At 32.8% G+C, this 26,192-nt stretch overlaps 1 protein-coding gene across 9 annotated transcripts in view; it reads right to left on the bottom strand.

Annotated features, from left to right (window-relative positions):
- The window catches only part of PHF14 (PHD finger protein 14), a 198,449-nt gene that overhangs the window by 12,726 nt on the left and 159,531 nt on the right, over nt 1-26,192 (bottom strand). For 2 of the 9 annotated variants that reach the window (XR_010126939.1, XR_010126938.1), the window contains exon 19: nt 7,518-7,655. The exons of 3 other annotated variants lie outside the window; for them this stretch is intronic. Coding sequence is in view for 4 of the 6 variants with exons in the window: in XM_054494328.2 (XP_054350303.1) it covers nt 7,603-7,655 (53 nt within the window). In the remaining 2 variants the exon portion in view is untranslated. Of the gene's footprint in view, nt 1-7,517; nt 7,656-13,345; nt 13,367-14,169; nt 20,654-26,192 lie in introns of those variants that run through there. 4 more of the 9 variants (XM_063667526.1, XM_063667524.1, XM_054494328.2 and 1 more) reach the window with 3 other exon arrangements.

Below are 26,192 nucleotides of genomic sequence, written 5' to 3' on the forward strand. Positions count from 1 at the left end.
CGGCTAATTTTTGTATTTTTTAGTAGAGATAGGGTTTCACCAGGTTGGTCAGGCTGGTCTCGAACTCCCGACCTTAGGTGATCTGCCGCCTCGGCCTCCCACGGTGCTGAGATTACAGGCATGAGCCACCATGCCTGGCCAGAAAGTGAATTTCTAAAACTTTACTACCAAGTGAACAGATTAACTTGCCTCAAATATCCTTATTTCAAATGGAATGTTATTTTCCCCAGAGTGAACCCATTAATCTTCACAGTTTTATTGGAACGTAATAGCTCATTAGACATCTAAGTAACACATCTCCTATGGCACATTAATTTTTCATGGATTAAAAAGAAATTGAATTTGCTTCAAGAAAAATTTAAAATACTATTTTAGAAAATTTCACACAAAAAAATTCCTCAATAGTGGCACTTTACTATCAGTGTCAAAAATAACATCCCTATTTTCACTATTTCCACATCTTGGATTTACTGGTTATGTCTTAGCTACTACTTCGCTTTTATTAAAGAATGATTAAATGTTTAAAACTGTTTTGAACTGTTACCATAATGAAAACCACCACTGGTATGTACTTAAATGATTCACAAAACAAGCCACTTGGCAAGTATCAAATCACTTATAAAACTTGTCTGAAAATGCATTCATTTAGCCAATGGTTTCTATTACCTATTAGCTACTATATAAGTATAAAGTATTTCCCAATATTTCATAATATAGGCTATAAAACATAAGAACAAAATTATTTTATACAATAAAATTTTAAAATATCTTACTTGAAAACAAATCTCCAGCAAGCTATATAAGCCATCTATTCATTCCTCCCTGACTGAACATCAACTAGCTAGCTATGTGTCAGGCACTGTGCTAGTTGCTAAAAACAAAAACAAACAAACAAACAAAAATTGTATATAAGACACTGTCCCTGCCTTATGGAGTTTACAATCTGACTAAAACAATTGATCACTCAAGTAACTGTATCATTGCAATTATGACACATTCAATGAAAAAAAAAAACATAGTGCTATCTGACTTTTAGTAGAAGTATCTAAAAATTTCAGCAAAGTCCCCTACTCTCCAAAAAATGATTAATGCAATGAGACATGAAGGATAAGAAAGAGTTGGTCAAGCAAACAATGGAAGGAAGAATATTCTAAGTAAAGGGAACAGTGGGAAGGGTAAGTCAGCCAAAGCCCAGTGAGAAAGAGCAAAGTAGTGGAAAATAACACAGAAAGGTTGGGAATTCTACTTTTCTGGTTCTAGCATTACACAGTGCTCATGGTTGGTTACTTCTGACATACTTCGTATTTGTTCTATTTCTTCCATGCAATTGTGTAGTGGAGGAAATTGGGGTTTGTTGTCAGTGACTGGCAAACCTAGATTCAAATCCTAACTTTGATACCTACACTACCCAAAAATACTTGGAAAAAATCACTTAAACTTTTAGAACCTCGTTTTCTCATCTATAAAATGGCAGTAACTATTTTTGATGACTAAAATTATTAAATAAAATAAAATATGAGGAGCCTAGCACAAATCCTGGCCCACAGAAAGCACAATAAAGTCTATTCTTTCCTCTTTCTAGGCTTAACTTTATGACAGTTTTTAATCATTAATGACATACTGCTGTAGTGAAGATAGCTACCTACAGATAGATAGTAAGGATCCTCTTCAAATACAGTGCTTTTTTTTTCTAGCTAAATAACCATCATTATGTTATTAAATAGAAGCCAATTCTACCTACGTCACTCTTATTTCTTTATCTTGCAATTTCAACTGTTTGTATTACAATATAATTGTATTATTCATAGACACCAAGAATAAATAAACAAAGTGGGTGAATGATTACATTTAAAGACATTTGTTCCTAAGCAGTAATTAGGAAAAGGCTATTAATTAAATAATTCCTCCAAGTCACACCACGGGCATTTGATTAGCATTTTTAACTGAAGTTCTTCCCAGAGTTACTCTATAGTCTGCATGATGTTGTCATTGTAGAGAATGTAAACTAATGCTCTTTCTCTCTGAATATAGCAATAATGTTAGCATGATAGTCCAACTGATATGAAAACAATATTGGGAATCTAGGTAGGACCAATATAGGTCTAGGTAGGACTATTATTTAGAAGACTAAATAATGATTTGGTACAGAAATTAGACAAATATAGTTTATTAAATTGACTTAAGACCTTTTTAGGCATATAGTTGCTTAAAAGAAAGCAGGCCATATTCTTACAAATACAAAGCATTTTTATCTTTGTATCTTTGATTTTTAGAAATACTGACTATTGGAATGGGAAGAGAAATTAAAAGTAATTTAATTCACCTTCTTGAAATGATGTTTACATTTTGTTTTTCTTTTATATATGCAATTGTACAGACACACACACACATACTCAAGTGGATTTGATTTTAAATTGAGGAACTCTGTATACATAAATGGTAAATATCAGTATTCCTTAATATAAATACAATAGTAATTATTTAGTAAATAGTCCAAGTCATAGCAATGAAGTTTCACTGCAATGTAAATTCCATATAAACAACCTGGTTAAATTCATTAGTTTCTTTCAAATGTGTTTGTCTATCATTATCATGGTAGACCCTACTGGAGACATGAACTGATTCTGGATAAGACATGTATGGAAGCCTACAGGGGAGCTTCTGGGAAAGTATTCCTTATTCTTAAAACACACACACACACACACACACACGCACACACACACTCACACACACACGACAGGGACCACTTCCATAGGCTTGCCTCTATGTTTTATAATGTGAGGACACAATACTTCGAGACTCTGTAGCCATCTTGTGGCCATGAGAGTAAGTCTAAGGTTGAAAGTCAACACACTGATAATGTGAGAAAACAGTCTTCTTTAATTAATCCTATAACCACCCAATTTTCTCAATTTTGAATATACAAAGTATGAAATATTAAAAGTAGGTGGGTTTTCTGTTAAAGAATCCTTACCAATGAGAATATTGGCCTCTTAAATTTCCTCTAGTTCTATGAGTTTTTCCCTATGTTTAATGCTGTCCTTAGAACTCTGCTATCCTTTGATAATAGTTATCTGGAGATGACTCTAAATGGCCACAAATGCCAACTACTTTATGATGACTTTCCCATTTATATCTTCAGCCCTCACATCTATACCATGCTTTAAACTCATATTCCAACTGCTACTTGTCTCCACTAAACTTTTTAATAAGGACCTCAAACATACCATGTACAAAGCCAAATTGTTGATTCCCAACCCTCAACTTCCCCTACCCCTACTAAAAAAGACTTATACCTCTCTTGGTCTATAAGACTCAGTTGTTCAAACACAAACTCTAGGGGTCATTCCTTAATTCCTTCCTTTCTCTTATACTCTATAGCCAACTCCTGTTGTCTTTATCACCCAAGGGTATCTAAAATCTGTCTAGTGCTTTCTATCTCCACTGTTACCATCTTAGTTCAAGCTATCATGTTTCTTGCCTGTGGATTAATCCAATAGCCTCCTGATCAGCCTCCTTGCGTTGGTTTTATAATTGTATACCTATTCTTTATATAGGAGGCAGTAATCTTTCTAAGACACACATCACATCACAATCCACCCATGCTTGGAACTCTCTAGTAGCTTTGTATTTAGGGTAAAATCCAAACTACTGCCATGACCTAGAAAGTACATCATCAGGCCCTTCTCACCTTTCTGGCCTCACTGAGTTCTCCGATCTGCTCACAAGTTCAGTTTCCTCACTTAGCTCCAAACATGCTGCTCTTCCCTCTGATTCCTGAACAAAGTGCACTAGGTGTTTCCTCTGACTTTGATTTTGTATGACTCATTTTTCTTGTCATGCAGGTATCAGTGAGTGAGGAGTTCTTTGACTTTATGCACAAAATCTGCCCTTCCTCCATCACTCAGATTGTTTTCCATAACATTTATTACAATAAAATGATCATCTACTTGGTTATTTACAGATTGTCTGTCTTCCTTACTAGAGTGCATGCTCCACGACAGCAGATTTTCTGTTTTTCTTACTACAATATCCTTATAAGTTAGTCTTATTCCTATCATATTGTAGCCTTTCAATGAAAAGTTCTTATGAATAGTTCTTGGATATATGAATGAATTCCTTACTATATAGAAGCATGGGAATCAAGTAAATAATAATTTTGACTTTTTGAGTACTTCCTAAATATATACAAAATATATTATGAATATATTATTGTATATTATTAAAGGCTTGTATTTACATTCGTTATTTATAATCCTCACAAAAGCCAGGCAAGATAAATATTATTGTTCCTATGTTCCAATGAGGAAATTGAAGATTGGTGACACTCAGGAACTGCCCTTGGTCACATATCCAAAAATATTAGAGGAGCTAGGATTCCAAACTCAGCTCTGACTATAAAAAGTATTCTCTTTTCAATATACCATATGTACAGTTAGAATTGCTCATGATCAATAAATTTTAAAAGCTTCACATACTTTTCCAAAACAATTCAACTTTTGCTCAGTGGATACTGACCAGATTATTATTCAGTTATTTTAAAAGGTCCTAAGTCTATCTTGCAGTACTCATCAAAAGCAATTTTCAAATCCAAAACAGCTTGACAGTTCTGCTACCTGAAGATTATTTATGAAAATTTTGGTAAACATATTAACTCTCCTTCTAGTTTTTCTACTATTCTGAAAATATTTAGGATTTATTGTGCTATACTTCTTATGAGGTATACATAAGAAGTATATCTGTATCTCATGAGGATACAGACATAGAAGAGGAAAAACGTATATTGGAAAAATGTACAAGGATCAGCTTCTGAGGAACATAAAATTCTGTCATTACCTTGGAATGACTGTGTCATATGTCTTAAAATACACTCATATAGTGGCTTTCTCAATTCTTTAACAGCTACTTACAAAATAAGTTATTTTCCAAGCAAGAAAAAAATGGCCTTTATTTGTAAGAAGAAGAATCACAAGCCTCTACAGAGCCAGGGCCATGCAGGACTCTTGGGGCTCTTGGGAACATTGATAGCTCAAACTCAAGAGTCTTAAAGGAAAATCCCAGAATACTATTAAATTGACTACAAAACTCTGACACAATGCTACCGTTAAGAACAACAACAACAAAAATGAAATTATAAATTTATTTATTTTGAGACAGGGTCTTGCTGTCGCCCAGGCTGGAGGGCAGTGGTGTGATCATGGCTCACTTCAGCCTCAACCTCCTGGGCTCAAATGATCCTCTGGCCTCAGCCCCCCAAGTAGTTGGAACTATAGGTGTGCACCACCACAACCAGCTAATTTGTTTTTATTTTTTATAGAGATGGTGGTCTCACTATGTTGCCTAGGCTGGTCTCAAGCGATTCTCCCACCTTGGCTTCCCAAAGTGTTGGGATTACAGGTGAGAAACACTGTGCCTGGCCTGAAGTTATAAATTTAAATATATAAAAATGAGAAAATACATAGAAGTCAGTGACTTCATAGTGACATTATGTGGCAACCACATTGTTCAATAAAAATATTTTAAATGTTTACAAAGTGCTATTTCTCATAATATAGATGTTCAACAATTACTCAGAAAATTTAAATTTATATTTCACCATTGCATTATGACAGGTTTTTTTTGTCTAAGATTCTATTTTGCTTCTCTTGTTTTTAAAATCATTGATATATCTTTTATTGTAAACAGAAAACCCATTAAGACAGTGTAGTTCTTTTAATTTTCTTTTAAAGTAGAAAATAAACTGTACTTGAATGTTTGTACATTTCAAACTTTCAGGATTGTTTGAAACCTTATTAACATAGTGAATTTCAAAAGACTGATTAAAGCAAGAATACAAGTGAACCACAGTAGACATTTGAGACTTTGATACCAGTTTGAACTCTTAGAATCTAAGTAGCCTGAATCATTGTTAGAGGACTCAGCACAGAAATGATATACCCCATAATTAATTTGTTACATGTTTCACACACACCACAAACAGCACAATAAATATCTAATAGTATGCTGATTTCTAGAAAGCTGTATAGAAAACTTGGTAACATTCTGCTTTCTGGAAAAAATAGAGGATTCCAATATACAAATAAATCTCTATGCATTATTTAAAGTAAGCTTTACTTAAAAATTTAATGATGCAAATGAAAGAATGAGAAAAATAAAAATTCCCCCTTCCTCGCTCTTTCCTTTCCTTCTTTCTTCTTTTATTCATTCAGTAGTTATGTCGTGAATTCTTATAATGTGCCATATGTTCAGGACAGGGAGAATAGAGGTGATTTCCATTCTCAAGAAAATTATACACTTGAAAGGCAAACCTGTGTTCAATTTATGCCTCTGTTCTTCTTTATAACCAGCAAACACAGAAACCTTCATGTTTCTTTAGCATATCAAATTATTTTGTTATAAAATGTTTCCTGCACAACAATAACCATAACTATAACCAGTAACAATAACCATAAGCATTCTAATGCTTATTGCAGCTCTCTTGGATGTTCTTTCCCCATTCCATTCTCCTCCCTTCCTTCTTACCAGATGTGACCAATACAGTGAATTGAATATTAATCCCTCCCTGGCATATTGTTATACCTCAACATTTCATATGAATGTATGATGCTATGTAAATCTTCTGTGACTTGCAATGTATTTTCAACATCACATGTATATATTTATCCATGTTATACTTAATATAACATGTATGTTTTTCATCTCAAAAGCTAGCCTCACACACTAGAAACATTCAAGTTAAAGTAACAATAAATACATCACTATTATTTAATTTTGTTTTAGAGATGTTAGCCAACACAAGCAGAAAGGAGAAAGATATGAAGTATAAAAATTGTAAAAGAAGAGGTGAAACTATCCTTACCTGCTGTATACTTAGAAATATAAAAAAAAACAACTGAAACACTATTATAAACAAGGTAATTCAGTGAGAATCTCTATTCATACATGAGGAAAATCATCAGTAGATAACAAAAAATAAAACTACAGATTATTCAAGACAACTTTTAAATACTGTTATCAGCATTCTTTTATTTACCTCCCTAAATTTCAAGACTGATTAAAAGGAATACTGCCCACCAAGTGTAGTTCTAGGAAGAGCAAATTGATATATTAAATAAGTAATTTGCATTCAAAAGATAAATCAGATGCCAAGGCAAGTTGCAATAGATTGTCAACAGATTTCTAGACTATTTTTCTTTAAAGGGCCATAAGATTTGAGAGCTAGAAGGTATCTTATTTAAAAATCATTTGATCCATTTTTTTTAGTCTGTAGATATAAAAGCCATTCCCAGAATACATAATGAACTTCCCCAGAGTCCCATAGCCAATTGGTAGAGTTAAAATCTGAATTTATGTCTCCTAAGTTGTAGTCAGGAATTGTTTGCCATGATGAGTCAGTACTGACCATAATGAGTCAATATGACTTTAGATTAAATGGTGGCAAATCAAGCATGTAAAAAAAAATTTGTGTGTGTGCATCCTATGAATATATCTTTTTAAAACAATTGTGATGGCCTTACCTAAAACATCTACATGAGCACAGCAGAAAATGCACAGGCTTTGGTGTCAGACAAATCTTATTTTGAATCCTGCTTTGGCACTTACTATTGGTTTGACTCTGTGAAAGGCATACGACCCCTTAGTCTCAGTTTTCTTACCTGTAAAATGAAAACAAAACAAAACAAAACAAAAACCCTATTTCAAGGAATGACTTTGGGTTTAAATAAACAAAAATGATTATGTATGCAAATTATGCTAGTAAAATGTTTATAACACAATAAAAGTAGATACTCAAAACAATGTTAGCTATAGTTATTATAAAGTTTAAAATATATTTCCAAAAATTGTAGTTCAAAGTTGAGCTCAGATGCACAGTTGGTGAAAGTGCTTTTTCTTCTAACTAGAATTGAAATAAACATTTTTGCTTCCTTTTCTAAAAGTTGTTATATTTTAAGAATTAAACTTATATAAATGTTTATTTGTATATTAACCTACAAATGTGTGTCTATTATGTGTCAGGTTCTGTTCTAGGAGATGGGGTAATAGTGGTGAACAACAGCGTATCGTCCTCATGGCCTTAAATTTCAATAGAGACAGGCAACAAACTGTTAACAGATAAATAATTTCATATTTTGATACAGTGAAAGAAACAGGGTAAAGGGACAGAAAGTATGGGAGCACATGTTCTCTTAGGCAAGGTAGTCAAAGAAGCCCCTCTACAAAAGAGCTGACATTTGAGCAGAGACCTGAATGATTTGAAGTAAACAGTCATGTACTGATCTGTCAGAAGAGAATGTACAGGCACAGGGAACAAGGGCAAGGGTCCTAAAGTAGAAATGAGCACAGCATGTATTAGCAGCAGAAAGGACAGGAAATCTAGCATAAGATGAAAAGTTAAGTTGACTACATAGCCCATAATGGTTATCTGATTTGCAGTGAGAAGCCACTGGAGGGTTTAAGAATTTAAATAATATGATTTGCTTTTGGGTTTTAAGCTTATTCTGGCTGTAGTATAGAGAAAGATGGGCAGAAATTAGGAAAGAACACAAACACAGAGATAAGGAAGCAGTCTATTGCAAACAGATCAGGTATGATGGTAACATGGAGTACTGTAATGTAGTCAGAATGGAAAGAAGTATGATATGCTTTGGAATTAAACAAAAGAAAGTAATTAGGAATGATTACTCTGCTGCTGGTTGTCAAAAATGATGAGACTGAGGTGGGAAAGACTGTGGGAGAAGTAAATTGTGATGGGAATAGAGAAGAATCAAGAAACCAATAATTCTATTTGGTAACATTAAGTTTGAGCCAATCTTTAGTTATCTAGTGGGAATGTCAGGCAAACATTTGAATATATGAATTTAGATCTCGGAAGAAGAGTTTGTGGATGGTATTACACATTTAGAAGTCCCCCAAATACAGGTAAAACTGCATGCAATCACCCAGTGACATACAAATAGAGAAGGGACACAATGACCAACCCTTAGTAATACAACTTGAGCACAAATGGAGAATTCAGTTAAGACTGACAAGGGTCTGCCAGTTACAAACAAAGAAAATTAGAAGTCATGAAACCAAGAAAAGAAAATGTTTCAAGAAAGACAGAATGGTTGACATTGTTAAATAACATTGAGAGGTCAAGTAAGATTCAGACAGAGACATAACTATTGGGTCTGACAAGAAAGAGATTGTAAGTGACATTAACAAGAGTCATTGTAGTGGAGTAATGGGGACCAAAGACTGTTCAAAATAGCTTAAAGAGGGAATGAGAGATGCTATTTTGCACTTCACCCTTCCTCTTAATTTCAGGAACATGCATAATAACGGGAGCTGTAGCAGCCATCTTTGAATCATAATGGAAAGACCAAAAGAATCATAGTAAAAATCACTCCTGATGGCCTTGAGCTGCTATCTCTGGACTTAAGTGTTATATTTTATATGTCCTATATTTAATGAAACCTTTCTTGCAGCATAAAAATATATCCTGTACAACCAAACAACACATATGGCTCTTTATTCTAGTTTCTCAGCTTTCAGTTTGAATAAAAAATAGGCTGGATGTGGCGGCTTATGCCCGTAATCCCAGCACTCTGGGAAGCCGAGGTGGGCAGATCTCTTGAGCTCAAGGAGTTCGAGACCAGCCTGGGCAACATTGCAAAATCCAGTCTCTACTAAAAAATACAAAATTAGCCAGGTGTCGTGGCACACACCTGTATTCCTAGCTACTCGGAAGGCTGAGAAGGGAGAATTGCTTGAGCCCAGGAAGTTGAGGCTGCAGTGAGCTGTGATCGCACCACTGGACTCCAGCCTGGGTATCAGAGCGAGACTCTGTCTCTAAATAAATACATAAGTAAATAAAAACCAAAAAAGCTGCATCGTTGATTTGCACAAAAGTGAGTCAATTGCATTTATTGTAAACAGAACATGTTTCATCATCTTATTTTATATTTACATGTCCTAGTTATGCTGGAAATGACCATGTGGAGCTGAATGTATTTATGAAAGGAAAATCTCAAACATAGTAGAGTTCTCTAAATGCTTTTGTAAAAATGTACATATATGTTGCCCTATACCCCCAACCATAGATAGATACTCAAATTCAAATCTCTCAATTTCAATTTAGTGTCCTGAGAATTATCTCTACATGATTGTAGTTGGGGGTATATAATATTTTGTAGTCTTTCACTTATTTCTTAAAACATTTCCAATTCTGGTGAAAAAGAGAGACATGGAGGTGAAGAAATGGAGGTCCTGAGTCTAGACAACTATTTAGAAATTTTGCCGTAGTCCAGAAATGGGGCAACAGCTGGAGAAGGGATGAGGATAAGGTTAGAGTCTCCGAAGAATAGAAGCTGTTAAAACATTTGTCAATGAAAATATTGAAAAAGAAATTCCTCTTGAAGGAACAAAGATATTTCCCATCTGATATTCCTGTGGCATAGTCTCAAAAGTAAAGTCTTAAATCATACAAAAATTGTATTTCAAAATATAATTTTTTAATTTGTAAGTAATGTGAATATATTTGTAATGTATGTAAATATACGTGAAATATTCTGTTGAAGGAATTCTGACATTTTCACTGTAGAGCACTAGAAACTGTCAAAAAACAGAATGTCTTGACCATAGATTTTCCAATAAAACATTTAAATATAATAATGTAATTTAATTAGTAATAGTTTGTGATAAATTTAGGCTCAACATATTCAAGAGTTATCTGCCATTGCTTTTAAAAAATTAATGAGAATATAAATTATGCTTTTACATTTTCCTCAGTTTACTTTCTGATGCTAATCCAACAAGTATAACATATGGTAATGTATAATGTATACGATAGAAGTAAGAGCAAAAAATTAAAAGGTTTAGGCATCTATGATGTTAATTTACTGTTTTAATAAAATAAGATAATAATATTCCATATATATAATGCATGTTACTTTTCATGCTCATTAGTATATTTCCTTGTGGTACAAACAAAGCATAGTTATTTGATCAGAAAAGTAGTTCTTTAAATAGTTTGATGAAGTATATTAATATAATTTTTAAATAAAGTTGCTATTGAATTGCTGCTTTAGGGCAATGGTAGTGTTAAAACTGGAAAAATGCTTTCATAATTATAAAAAGTGAATCAGCACCTTTATATTATAAGCATTTGAAAACGCTCAATTCTTTTCTGCTTATAGTGAAGTAACTGCCTAATGAATTTGGAGATTTGCTCATTTTCAGTCTATATAAGTTTTAGCAACAATAATTATAGCATAGTGACTTTTTTAAAAATGTGAATTTTTCAGATATGAAGGATATATGCCCATTCTAGGAAGAACTGTTTTTCCTCCTACAGCCTCACTGAAATGGCCAATGGAATTTTAAAAAATAAGAGAAAAAGAGAGCAAGTGAGGACATACACCTATAATAGTACTGAAATGAAGGAAAAACTTCTACCACATTTTAAAAATATCAAGAATATTTTGCTGGGACCTTTCAAACCAGGTGAGTTCCCCTGCCACCTGAACCCCTCCCTTGAGGGTTTTTTAAAAATCATTTTTATAATTGTGGTATAAAATAGACATAATATAAAAATTACCATCTTAACCATTTTAGGTATACAGTTCAGTGGTATTAAATATTTATATTATTGTGAAACCATCACCATCATTCATCTCTATAACTCTGTCTTATAAAACTAAAACTCTGTTCCCGTTTGTACCACACAAAATACCTCATTCTCTCCTTTCCTTACCTACTAGCAACCATTATTCTACTCCCTGTCTCTATGATTTTTTACTACTCTTACTACTTCTTACAAGTGGAATCACAGTATCTGTCTTTTTGTGACTGGCTTATTTTACTTGGCAAAATGTTCTTAAGGTTCATTTACGTTGTAGTACATCTCAGATTTTCCTTCCTTTTTTTCTCCCACATCACCACAAACATTTATCATTTGTGTTACGAACATTCAAAATCCTCTCTTCTAACTTTTAAGAATATACACTAAATTACTGTTAACCATATTCAACATACAGTGATATAAAAACATTAGGAACATTAGTAAATATAATTATATATTATTATATAAATATATTACATTTAATTATATTTTATATAATATAAATTATAGTGTTACAATAAACATGGGGTGCAGGTAGTTTATTAATTGTAATGCTGCAATAAGCATGGGGGTGCAGGTTTCTCTGCAATAAACATGGGGTATAGGTACATAATTTATAATTACATATTATAGTGCTGCAATAAACACGGGGGTGCAGGTATCTCTTCAATATACGAATTTATTTTCCTTTAGATAAATACCCAGTAGTGTGATTGCTGGGTTATAAGTTAGTTCTACTTTTAGTTTTTTGAGAAACATCCATACTGTTTTCCATAATGGCTGCATGAATTTACATTATCACCAACAGTATACAAGATTTCCCTTTCCTTTGCATCCTTGCTACCATTTGCTATTTTTTGTCTTTTTTATTATGGCCATTCTAACTGGGATGAGAAATCTCATCATGGTTTGATTTGCAATTCCCTGATGATTAGTGATTTTGAGCATTTTTTCATATACTTATTGACTGCTTGTATGACTTTTGAGAAATTTCTACTCAGATCCTTTTAAAATCGGACTATTTGGGGTTTTTTTGCTGTTGAGTTGTCTGAGTTCCAGGTATGTTCTACAGAGCACTTACTGGGTGAATACTTTGCAATTACTTTTTTTTTCCCCATTTTATAGGTTGTCTCTTTATTCTGTTGATTGTTTCCTTTGCTGTACAGAAGCTTTTTAGTTTGATATAGTCCCATTTGTCAATTTTTGGTTTTGGTACCTGTTTTAAGAGCACCTTGGGTTTTTCTTCCAGTTTTCATGTCACTTGTCTAGATACTTTTATAGGCCATAAACATCAAGAGGGTAAAGGTTATGACCTGCAAGAATACCAGAGTATTCCCCTGTACTATTAGTGGGTGTTACACTTACAAGATGCTTAGTAGATATTTGTTAAATAATGATAAAAAGAAAAGCTAGAAAAAACATACACCAATATGCAAACAGCGGTAATCTCTGGAAGGTAGGTCATGACTTTTATTTTCTTCATATTTTCTTTATTTTTCTGCATTTTCCAAATAATCTATAATAAACATGCATTATTTCCATAATGAAAACAAAATAATACAGTCAAAAATGCATTATTTCTTAAAGTGATCTGTCACTTAATTCCTTATTAAATAAATCATAGATAAGGAACAATATAAAAAAAAATTGGCTGGGCATGGTGGCTCATGCCTATAATCCTAGCATTTTCGGAGGCAGAGGCGGGAGAATCACTTGACCCCAGGGGCTTGAGACCAGCCTGGACAACATAATGAGACCTAGTCACTACAAAAAAATAAAAAAAATGTTTCATGGTTATTTATAGAAAACATTTATGCTAAATGAAGTTTATATATTTTATTTACAAATTATTATAGCATATTGTCTTCAAAAAATTATTTAGGTACACATTTTAGTACTATAAACCATAGTTCAATACAATTTTGTTTTTCCATTGTTGAAAAAGCCAATTATCAAGCCAAATTCAAGAAATATAGATTCTCAAAGTAAGGCAAATATTTCTGACAAAACTAAAATGCTTTATATTCCTAATTTCTAAGTGATGTGGATCAAATAGATAACTTTTTCCTATTCTATGCAAATATTTAACTGTACAACAAGATATAAGCAGTAGTAAATTATAGGGCTACAATTTCTGTGTGGGAAGAAAATTCTAGATTTTTTAAACTGAGAGGTTGTATATTAGCCAATTAACCATTAAGTCATTAACAGAGTGTTATCAATGTATACTTAGAATAACAATTTGTTTCTGAAAACTTACAGTAGAAAACTGTAATCTAGTAACACAGGAACTATTCCACTTGTATTTTATTGCATCTTAGGAGTTTTGTGAAAATCTTGGATAGTGAACAAGTGACTAAAGCAAAATCTTACCATCATTTTTCCCCTATCAAACCTAACAGGATCTTCTTTATACTAAAGTTTATGATGATGATAGGTTAAACTTGTCACAAGCATTTTTAATAAAATACTGCTTTTTTACTTTAATATATGGAAGACACATTTTCAAGAAGGAAAATGCTGATGTTATCTTGGTTATAAGCTTGCTGCTGAAATGATTTAGATAGTTTTCTTTTCTACACGATATCAGAATAAGGCATTTCTTTTCAAGCAATGAATTATAGCTGATACTTCAAATTTATTCTACTTGTATTTCCTAGTCCAGGAAAATGATAAAACATAAATATTTATTCTATATAAACAGAACAGGCACAAGATGCAGATAAAAATGATCCATTATGGCGCAGTGAATAATTGCTATGTGTATCACTATAAGAACAGAAAAGGGCATCATGTATTTCTACCAGCTTTAAATGTGAAGATACCTAAGTTTACTGAGAAAATAAAAAATCTGTAATTTTATATGTTGGGATAATATGTGTTTGTGGTTCATAATTTTTCATTGATAATAAATTTAACATTGTTGTCTACATTTTGGAGAAAGCTCAATAAAACTATTTGCTTTTACTGAGAAGCATATGCAGCAGCAAAACTAACAACAACAAAAACCCCTAAGAAATTTTAAAAATCCCAATCTAAAAATAAGCAGTAAAGCTATTTGCTTATTTTTCTGATTTCTAGATATTCAAAATATGGCCATTTGAAATTTTCTAGGTAAATACTTCTCATATTTTGATAATTTGAGGAAGATACGCTAGTATTTTTCTCTCACAAAAGCAGTATTTATTTTCAATTGTGACAGATAAGACAGTAAGAAAAAGGCAGTATCAAGTAGGAATAAAAAACATCTATATCAATAATAAAGTCATATAAGTATGAAAAACTTACAGCTGTTTAGACACAAGTTCAGACTAGGTTTAAAAAGTGAAACCCAAAAATACCAATAATCAGGTAGAGATTTACATACTGTCACTGATGGAACATGAAACTATTAATAATTTCAAGGAATGAAATCTGTATATAAGATAAAACTTCCCTGTGGGAAACAGCTACCAAATTATACTCCTGATGCAACTTAGGCTATTATATAACACAATGCCAGGAACATTTTAAAATAATTTATTTTATATCAAAACAGTGAGAAAATATTTTTACTTTTTCTGCATATAACAAACAATAAACCCAACTAGCATAATCATACTGTGAGATATATATACTTTTTGGGAATTGTGTAGGCACTGTAAGAGATTTAATCACAAAATGAGCACCAGATTCTATACTATACAGGGGAAAGACCATTAGACTTGAAGACAGAAAGTCAAAGTCCTCATCTGAGCCTGCTCCTACTTATTACATATCTTCAGACAATTCATTTACAATCCTTCTGAACTCTGGATTTCTTAATTACAGAGATAACCCTGACAGAAACAAGATCTAAAAGAATCTGGCCAGTTGCTCTAAATTTAAATTATACAATCTCAACTATGCTAAATGAATGAGAAATACAAGTAAAACTTAAGGTGTAACTGGATTGGTATTTTCCTAAAACAACCTTGGAGAACCAATTCATTCCCTGATGAGAAAATGTAAACACAGGAGGGTTAAGGAATTTTCCCAGAGTGGCACAGCTAAGTGGAGAAGTAGATATTCAAATCCAGGTCTGTCTTATGTTCCTCAGAACATATTTTACTTAATTTCAATTTTATGGAAACAGACATGAAAAAGGAAGTTACCTAAAACATAATAAATGTAACAAACAGGAAACAGTATTGGTTTTTGGACATTTACATGAAGAAACTGATCATATATCAAAGACGCTTCCCAGGAATTAAACATTTCTCAGTGTCAGTAAGTACTTGGGAACAATTTCACATAATGCCAGCATTTGCATTCTACTGCCATTCTACTGGCATAAAGCTCTTTATTTTATCATAAATAGTATAGAAATTTCAATCCTATTATTTGACCATGTTTAAAATCCTATTATTTCAACTTCTTTGCTTGAAATGGTAGTCTCTTTAAATATTTCTGTATATTCTTGCAGTTATGGATTATATTATTTCTTTGTATAAGAAAAACAAGAAACTTATAAATCCATAGCTCATTATCGCTGAACAATGAAAGATCTCATCACAAAAGCCTGAAAAAACCCTACACAAAATTAGCAGTATAGGCAAAATATTACTTTCTTCTATACTGTATATATTTGCTTCTATAACTGCATTCATATACCTAGATACCTAGCAAACAACATATAGACCTACATATCAGCCATAATGTACTATAATGGCCAGTGCACACTAGTTTAAACAAAATGTAGATTTACTGAGTTGTGAACAACATTTGTTTTAAAGGTGAAATTGAATGGTAGAATAAAATAGGGTATATCGCACATAGTAAGGATAAAAAAAGTTTTATTTCCATGTTGGGGTGTATGCATGTGTATATACAGTAGGGTTGTATAATGGGCTATGTAGGGTTGTGTGTATGGGTATGTGTAGAGTTGTTTGTAGAGATGTATGTACAGGTGTGTGCAGGCATATGAGAAAGTTTATGTATAGAAGGATGTGTAGTCATGTATAGAAATGTGTATAGAGGTGTATGTAGGGATGTGTACAGAATAGTGTGTAGGAACGTGTAAGACGTTACAGGGTAACATGTATTTCTTACTGTGAGTTCTAGTCAAAGACCTCTGGAAGTTACTGCTCCAACCAACCAGCCTGTTAGGCTGGATCATTCCCACTATTCTAACAAGAATCTCAAAGTCAATATCATTATTATATGGACTTGCTGGTCACAATGATGCCTTAGTATATTATTAGGAATAGTACACTAAGTCATACCCTATGGAAAATTTTACTCAATTTTCATCAATTCTATAAACACTTACCTTTTTACTTTTTGTACCTTAGAGAGTACCAAAAGTTATCTGTCTTATATTTTCTAGTTTTTGTAATTTATTTTTCACATATTTCAGAAACCAAGGTAAATGACTGACACACAATACACACTTGACTTCCCTTTTAAACCTCCAATACTTTAGGGTTAGTGTGAAATAGATACATTTTTCATTTAAATATAATACAACTTGGTAAAATCCTTTAAATTTGATTTCAAAGCAAAGGCTGATGATTTCTGTTTGTCTTTAATTTCTCACAATATAAAATTCATCAAAGTGTGACAATTAGTTAACTCCATTAGGCTAACTTGATTATGTTCCTGCAGAGGTCAATATGTAAAGTTATTCAAATTGAGAACAGAACTTATAAAATTAATCTTCTTATATAATGCAAATGACACTAAGTCATGTATCAAACACTCTCCAAATAGCAGAAGAAACAGGTGAGAATACATTAAAATAAATACAGTGATTCTGGATGGTGAAAGATAGATGAATGCCTAATTTTTAGAAACAACAAACAAAACTATTTAAACATTTTCTCTCAATATGTTTTTTAATAAATCTGTAAATTTTAAAACAAATTATAAATAATTCACTTCTATGATAGTGGCAAATTTTGTGTTAAATTACTCAAAATTGCTTTCTACTGTCAATTTCAGTGAAACTAGAAGAACATAACAAAATTTTTCATATGTATATAAATATTGTGAATATGAAAACAACAATAATACCATTTGCAGACCTCCTTGCTCCCTTAGATTTTTATAATATCTCCATGGCCTTAGCTTGTATTAGATATTTTAAAACTCATTCAGGGGAAAAAAGAAAATATTTGTTTTAGAAACATCATCTTCCCCAAACTACCAACATAGGAAAAAAATGTAACAACCATCTGTTGGTATTCAGATAGGTTACTTGAGTTCCAAGTAACACAATGAAGCAAACAACAGTGAAGCAAATGACACTGAAGTTGAGTATAAAATAACGGAAGTCTTCAAATTGTAAAAACAAGGAAAATACAATTAAAAATACATTATTCCCACTCCTCATGTTAAGACTTTGAGTACTTATCTCTCACGATCTCTTTTCTCTTTAAAGAACTTGCACAAATGATATGCAAGTGAGATAAATACTAGAAATTAAAATATTTGTTAAGTATATGATTTATATGTTACTGTTTTATTCTGCCAAATATTTCCTTGTTTAGCTTAATTATTACAATTGATGCTGTTAACACAAGTGAATCTACTGTCTACTTCCTAATTTAGTAGTATGCTAACTGTGTGCAGGGCACAAAATTGGCTTTGCTTAAAAATAATTTTTAATGTTTACTATGTAATAATAAGGGATAAAGTGCGTAAAAGTTGATTATGCCAGTGTTTCTCAACTGTGTTTTTTTTTCATTATCACCTTCTAAGGAGTCTCTTTAGAAATATTTTTCCGGCCAGGTGCAGTGGCTCACGCCTGTAATCCCAACACTTTGGGAGGCCGAGGTGGGCAGATCACCTGAGGTCAGGAGTTCAAGACCAGCCTGGACAACATGGCAAAACCCCGTCTCTACTAAAAATACAAAAATTAGCCAGGTGTGGTGGCAGGTGCCTGTAATCCCACCTACTCGGGAGGCTGAGGCAGGAGAATCGCTGGAACCTGGGTACAGGGAGCCGAGATTGCGCCATTGCACTCTAGCCTGGGCAACAAGAGCAAAACTCCGTCTCAAAAAAAAAAAAAAAAAAAGAATTTTTAAGTTAAAATGTAAAAGTGATTAATGTTTAACTTTAGAACTATATTAATAATAAAGTTAAATCAAGTTTTAAAAAAACATTCAAAACTATTAAAACTGTAGTTCCAGCTAAAGTAAATGAAAAAAATTAAATAAATGTCTTAAAAATCATTCTTGGTGAACTTTTAACTTTTTAAACTTTTGGTTGGTGAGAAGCAACTCTTAACTAGGGAAATGTGTAGAGTTGTCAGACACAAAAGTATTTAAGATCAAGCATAAGAAGTACCCACACGGCAGCCAATTGGCAGGCACTGGCCACCTCTTCTAAAGTAAGTTTAAGATCAAGCAATTGATCAAAAGTCCTCCCCTCACAGCCATTTGTCATGTTTTGTGGCATTAATTTTGTATATATTTTCTGTATTTTCCATGAACTCAATGTCAGTAATGCTTGTGTGATACCCAAGAAAACCTGAGAGATTAAATACTAAGAATAAAATTTTCTTGGAAAGGGTTTAGCTGTGGAGTCACAAACCACTTTAATTTTGCATTTTTGCCCCCATAAGAACCAATGTTTGTCCCCACTGAAAACGCGTAGCATATGTCTTATATATTAAGGTCCTAACAAAATGTTAATAGTGGTTATTTCTTGAATATTTTTTATCTTTACATATTAATTGTTCTCCAAGTTTTCTATAATAAGCATGTGCTAGTTCATAATTTTTTTAAAGTAATTAAAATAATTATGACCATGTTGACCACAGACATCATAATTAGACCACAAATGTTTGGTCTTAATGTCTAACTAAATATCTAGACAAGTCTTTTTGAAACTACAGAATTTCTTGGTCTCATATATCTAACCTTATGTTTATATACATTTGTTTATTCACTTTTTTCTTTACCCTACATATCCAAAACATTTGTAGTGTACAAAGTGAACTACACATGATTAAGAATTATAAATGTATTTCTTAAAATTTTGATACTTTCTAGGATGTTAGAATAGAATATGGCAAAAGACATGCTCATCCTCCACTTTTTTAAGATAAAAAGTAATAACTATCCAAAAGACTTAAACATAAAAAAGGAAAATGTAATTCAGTTTTTACTTGTGAATGCTGAAATGAAATTTCTGAAAATCTGGATTCATTCATAGTACAGAATACTTTACTCTGGTAATTATATTATTTGTGGGTTAAATGATTAAATACACTAAAATAAAGAGATAAAAACAGCCAGAGGCAAAAGGCCTAATACTGATTTTTCAGCTAAAATAAAAATGAAAAGTTCTAAATTCCTTCAGTTTGCATCTTGAAAAAAAATTATAATTAAAATTCTGACAGACCAGAACTATTTAACAGCATCCCACCATGGCATACAATAGATTTGGCACTGTGGAAGTCACAACAGTGACCACATTGACCTTACAGCCTTACATTGACCTTAGTATGTGATGAGAAATGAAGGATTTTACCATGTAAGAAATGCAAATAGAACTCATCTTATGAAGAAAGGACAAGAAGCTAGGTTTGAAAGATGACAGAAGTGTAAACTATTTTCAACAATGTTAGTTATGTATACCAAAAGCTTACCAATTTTTTTTCTACCTTTTCTTCTCTTTCTTTTTTTAATACCAGTTAACTTTAACGAGGAACGTCTGAATATTAATTCTTTATCAGTTTTCATACATCATCCTTTACCTTGGTCAGCCAGCTGAAAATTATGTAAGCTATAAATTAGCTTTAAACAAGCTTTGAATCAGGTTAGAACTGGTTTTCAAATTAAAGAGCCTTCCGTATATTACAAAGTGCTGTCATTTTATTACCCCAATCAATTCTGTGTGGCCTGAGGTAGAAGGAAAATGAATGCTGTCTTCATTTGCAATGGGTTTACCTCTTACAGCAGGCTGTGGAAATATAACCAAGGCAATGAATTGAAAGCTATAGTTACATTTAACATTGCCAGTGCAGGAAATTGTTGCTTCTTAACGAAGATGGAGTTTCAATAGGAAAAAAAGAACATTTATTTCCTGTAAAAAAATACACAAAAATTAACACTGATTAAAATTAAATTTAAAATAAAGAGCATTTCCAAAAATTATAGTTCAGCCAGCATGGTATCAAAATAATTTTAAATGGTCTTCAAATAAAGAAATGAAAAACACAATAGATGTGCTATTTCCAGTGCTTCAGAAGTACTAATCTATTTACAAATATATTTTTCACCTTTATCTTAATGAAAACCATTTCTTTTCCCTGTGGACATGTGCAACTAAACAGAAGAGTGAATTAGGTATTGGTCAGGTTCACTGTCATCATCACTAGATTCTAAGAAAGTGACAAAAGAACCCCTCCTCAAAAGCCCTGATAAGTAGGTATTATTATTGTCTCCATTTTAACATGAGGAAACTGAGGCACAGAGAGATTATGCCACTTGCCCAAGTTTACACAGTTACCTAAATAATTTGATTCCAAGTCTGCATTCTTGAAGGAGACTATTTGACTAAAAGTACAGGGACATTGAGTACATCTAAGAAACTAACTTCTCAGGAAACATTTTGTGAAAGATGCAATGAGGGATATTGCTGAGAGGAAGTTAGAGACCTTAGAAGGGTCCGTCAAGTGAAGAAAAAAGTGAGTTTCATTGCCAGAGGACAAAGATATCAGCATGTTTATGTGCAAGTATTCATATTACACACACATAAGAATGCATTCAGTCTTTTGACAAAAATTTACTTGGTGGTCTATATGTTGCTCTACCGAATTATTCATTGTGTATTCTTCTATAGTTTGAGTTTACTCATGTTTTTTTGCAAAATTATTTTACGTATTACTTTTCAGCACTAAACTTGTTTTTAATTACTGAACAGATTTAATGACAAGATTACGATAATTTCTGAAGTGTTTAATGATAGACTGAACCAATAAATGATGGCAGAAAGAACACTGACCAGAACTGACCTGGTCATAGCTCTGTCATTAACTAGTTGTCAAAAAGTTGTGTGACCCTGTGGCTACTCTGAGGTTACCTCTCCAGGTCTCACTTTCCTCATCTGTAAAATAAAGCGCTTGGACGAGATCAATATTTTTCAAATTATTTAACCATACAAGTGGCAGTAAAATCAATTTAGTGGATACTGATTAACTTTTTAAATCTAAAAATAAAAGAGCAAAAATTATCAGCATGCTTTACTCCATGAAATCTTTAAATTATATAGCAAACAATATAAAATGAATCTTTTGTTTAAAAAGTTTGCAAGTCTCTCTAAATGATATTTCAGGTCCATATTAACTATTAAATTCTATAATTCTAATATATTTAAAGATATATCTTTTAAAAGCGGCAAAATGTTCACTCATAAACTTCAGATTTTAAGGTCTTTTTTGAATTGAAAATACAGGCAGTACTCAGTTTCTAAACAAGTTAGATTCTACAAGCCTACTGGAAAGTTCATCATTTTAAACTTAGAACACTGCCCAAAAAAATCTTTTAAATGGGTTACAGCCCCACCACAAGGCCTATTTCAAATTCTGACTCCTGACAAGACAAGAAAAATTTCCCAGGCACTGGATAGTCTTTGATAAACGATTAAAGTGGGAAGGCTAATTTGTCAACTCCTCTTACTACTTAGTAGCTTTCTACTTAAGTGATTAATATCCTTAAATTCCTCACTTGGGTCACCTGATCCAGGTTAGTCCTTACCTTAATAAAAATTCAAACTCCAAAATTATTTCCCACAAACTCTTCTATAAACTAAAACTTCCTTTTCTATCACTGCATACTGCAATTGTTGTGTTTGGTAGATAAGGATCCAGGAGGAATTGTTTTATGATGTAATATGTGCAATATAATATAAAGATGTGTTTGTGGTTGAGGATACTCCAAATGTATAATTAGCAGAACTGTGAGCAGATGAAAAGTTCAGTAAGGACACTGCCCTAAACTCCATATTGCATGTTCTATTTTGAAAAAGGAGTGTCTTGCTAGGGGAAGTACTCTGGAGATTAGCTTTTCCTGTCCTCTTCTGATCCCTAACTTCCACTAAAGGGCTCCAAATAGATTTTCAGCGGCTATAAACTCATGACATAATATTTACAACCCTTTATGATATGGTCTCAATCTAATGCCCAACCATTTTGCATTAAAAATATATTAACTGAAAAGACTGTATTTTCTTTACTGAATTGCCTTTGCTGCATTGTCAAATATCAGTTAACTATACTTATGTGGGTCTATCTCTGGGCTCGCTATTCTGTTTCATTGACCTATTTGTCTATTCTTTTACAAATACAACACTGTCTTGATTACTGTAGCTTTATAGTAAGTTTTAAAGTTGGGTAGTGTCAGTCCTCTGACTTTGTTCTCCTTTAATATTATGTTGGCTATTCTGGGTTTTCTACCTTTCCATATAAACTTGAGAATCAGTTTGTCAAAATCCACAAAATAACTTGCTGAGAGTTTGATTGGGATTGCACTGAATCTATAGTTTAAGTTGAAAAGAACTGACATCTTCAGAATACTGATTTCTCCTGTCCATGAACATGGAATAGCTTTCTATTTATTTAGTTCTTTATTTCTTTTATTAGAATTTTGTAGTTTCTCTCATACAGGTTTTGTATATATTTTGTCAGATTCATACCTAAGAATTTCATGGGTTTTCCGGTGCCAAATCAAATGGTATTATGTTTTAAATTTCAGACTTGAATAGACATTTCTCCAAAGAACAGATAAACATCATCAATAGGTATATGAAAAGGTGCTCAACATACTAATCATCAGGGAGATGCAAATCCAAACCACTATGAGATACCATCTCATACTCATTAGGATGGCTAATTATCAAAAAGTCAAAAGATAACAAATGTTGGTGAGGGGGTGGAGAAAAGGGGAACTCATGTACACTGTTAGTAGGAATGTAAGTTGGTATTACCATTACACCATTATAAAAAAACACTATAAACGTTTCTAAATAAATTAAAAATAGAACGACCATATGACCCAGAATCCCTCTTCTTGGAATATACTCAAAGGAAATGAAATCACCACCTCATAAAGATACTTGCACTCTCGTGTTCACTGCAGCATTATTCACAATAGCCAAGATACAAAAACAACCTAACTGCCCATTAACAGACAAATGGGTAAAGAAATTGTGGTATATAAATGGGATGTTATTTATCCCTAAAAAAGAAATGAGATCTTGCCATCTGCCACAACATGGGTGGACCTGGAGGACACAAGACTAAGTGAAACAAGCCAAGCACAAAAAGAAAAATATGAAATGGTCTCACTTTTACGTGGAATCTAAAAAAAAAAAAAATCTCAATTATACAGACAGAACAAAACCCTGGTTATCAGTGGGAAGAAAATGGGCAAGTAGAGGTCAGAGGATGTAAAGCAGCAGATACATAAAATGAAAAAGGTCTAGAGATAAAATATACAACATGAGGGCTACAGGTATGCAATTGTACTGTATTTGGAATTCATGCAAAATGTGTAGATTTTAGCTATTCTTGCCAAAACCTTCCCTCCCAAAAAAATGGTAATTATGTGACATGATGGATATGCTAACTTGAACTATAGTAACCTTTTACCATATATATGTATCCCAGAACACCATGTTGTATACCTTAAATATACACAATAAAAAATTTTTAACCCAACAAGAAAAATTTCCAATAGTCCACTGCTGTAACATAAGAAACCAATTGGCTTTTGAATATTAACAAATAGTGCTGGACCATATGGACCTCCAAATGTCAAAAAGAAAGAATGAGAGAGACAGAGAGAGAGAGAACATAGGCACAGGTCTAACATCTTTCACAAAAATTAACTCACAATGAATCACAGACATAAATGTAAAATGCAAAACTATAAAACTCCCAGAAGATAACATAGTAGAAAATCTAGGTGACCACAAATTTGATGATACAATACCAAAAATATAATCCATAAGAGAAAAAAATTAAGCTGGACTTCATTAACATTAAAAACTTCTACTCTGCAAAAAACAGTGATAATATTTTGCAAATTGGAGAAAATATTTGCAAAACGCATATCTGACAAAGGACTGGCATTCAAAATATGCAAATAACTCTTTAAAATTAAACAATAATTTTACAACCCAATTTAAAAAACAGGCAAAAGATCTGAATAGATATCTCATAAAAGATATATATGTGGCAAATAAGCATATGAAAAGATGCTCAACACTACATGTCCTTATGAAACTGCAAATGAAAACTACTTCCCACATGTTAGAATGGCTAAAATCTAAAACACTGACAGCACCAATGCTGGCAAAGATATGGAACAACAACTCTCATTTGTTGTGGGATGAAATGCAAAATGGTACTGCCATTTTGGAAGACAGTTTGGCAGCCAAACACACTCTTACCATATGATCCCATAATGGAACTCCTTGGTATTTCCTGACTAAGTTGACTGGTGCCCACTTAAAAACTTGTACCTGAATGTTTATAGTAGCTTTATTCATAACTGCCAAAACTTGGAAACAAACAAGACTGTTGTGTACAAAACAAACAAATTTTACACGTACTCTCTCTTACCTTTAATAGGAGCATATCCATACATAGAACATTACTCAGTGATTAAAAAAAAAGCTCTCAAGCCATGAAAAGACATGACAAACCCCTAAATGCGTATTGCTTAGAGAAAGAAGCCAAATTGAACAGGCTACATACTATATGACATTCAGAAAAGGCAAAACTATGGAGACAGCGAAAGGATCTGTGGTTGCCAGTGGTTTGATGGTAGAGAGGGAGTGGTGAATAGGCAGAGCACAGGAGATCTTTAGGGCAGTGAACTATTCTGTATGACACTGTAATGGTGGACATGTGTCATTATTACAACTGTCAAAACCCACAGAATGTACCACACAAAAAATAAGTTATAATGTAAACTACAAACTTTAGTTAATAATAATGTATCAACACCGGCTCATCAATTTTTAACAAATGTACCACATGAATGCAAGATGGTAACAGAGGAAACTAGGGGAAGGAGGAAGGGATGAGGGGGCATATGGGAAATCTGTAGTTTTAACTCCATTTTTCTATAAACCTAAAACTGCTCAAAAAGAAACAAAAAAAAATCAAAAATACCACCAAAAGGCTATTTTAAAAAAAGCAAAGAGAAAAAAAATCAAGAGAACATATTAGCAGCTATTACTACTACAATTACCACATTTCACACTATTATGCAGTTTCCCCCATATAAACTGTAGATACATTCTCTTTCTCTCCAAGGATTTCCTTGAATCCTGGAATGAATCCCAGAAAGGCCTTGGAAGTATGGTAGCATATGGTGGTAGCATTACACTTACTGGCTTCTTAAAGTTAGGTTTGACTGTGTCATCTGAGGAATGTGGCCTGGAGTGATATGTATCAAATTCCAGATATGATTTTAAAAGCCAGTGTGACATTTGCGGTATTTCCTGCTACTATGCTGTGGACCACATATGTTGAAATACAACCTCCATCAGCTTGGGTCCCCAAGTGACTATAATGAGCAGAGCTGCTCTGTCAACCTGTACTGATATGTTACAT

Source organism: Pongo pygmaeus, chromosome 6 (genome assembly GCF_028885625.2).
Source record: "Pongo pygmaeus isolate AG05252 chromosome 6, NHGRI_mPonPyg2-v2.0_pri, whole genome shotgun sequence".
In the NCBI taxonomy this organism is placed as follows: Eukaryota; Metazoa; Chordata; class Mammalia; order Primates; family Hominidae; genus Pongo; species Pongo pygmaeus.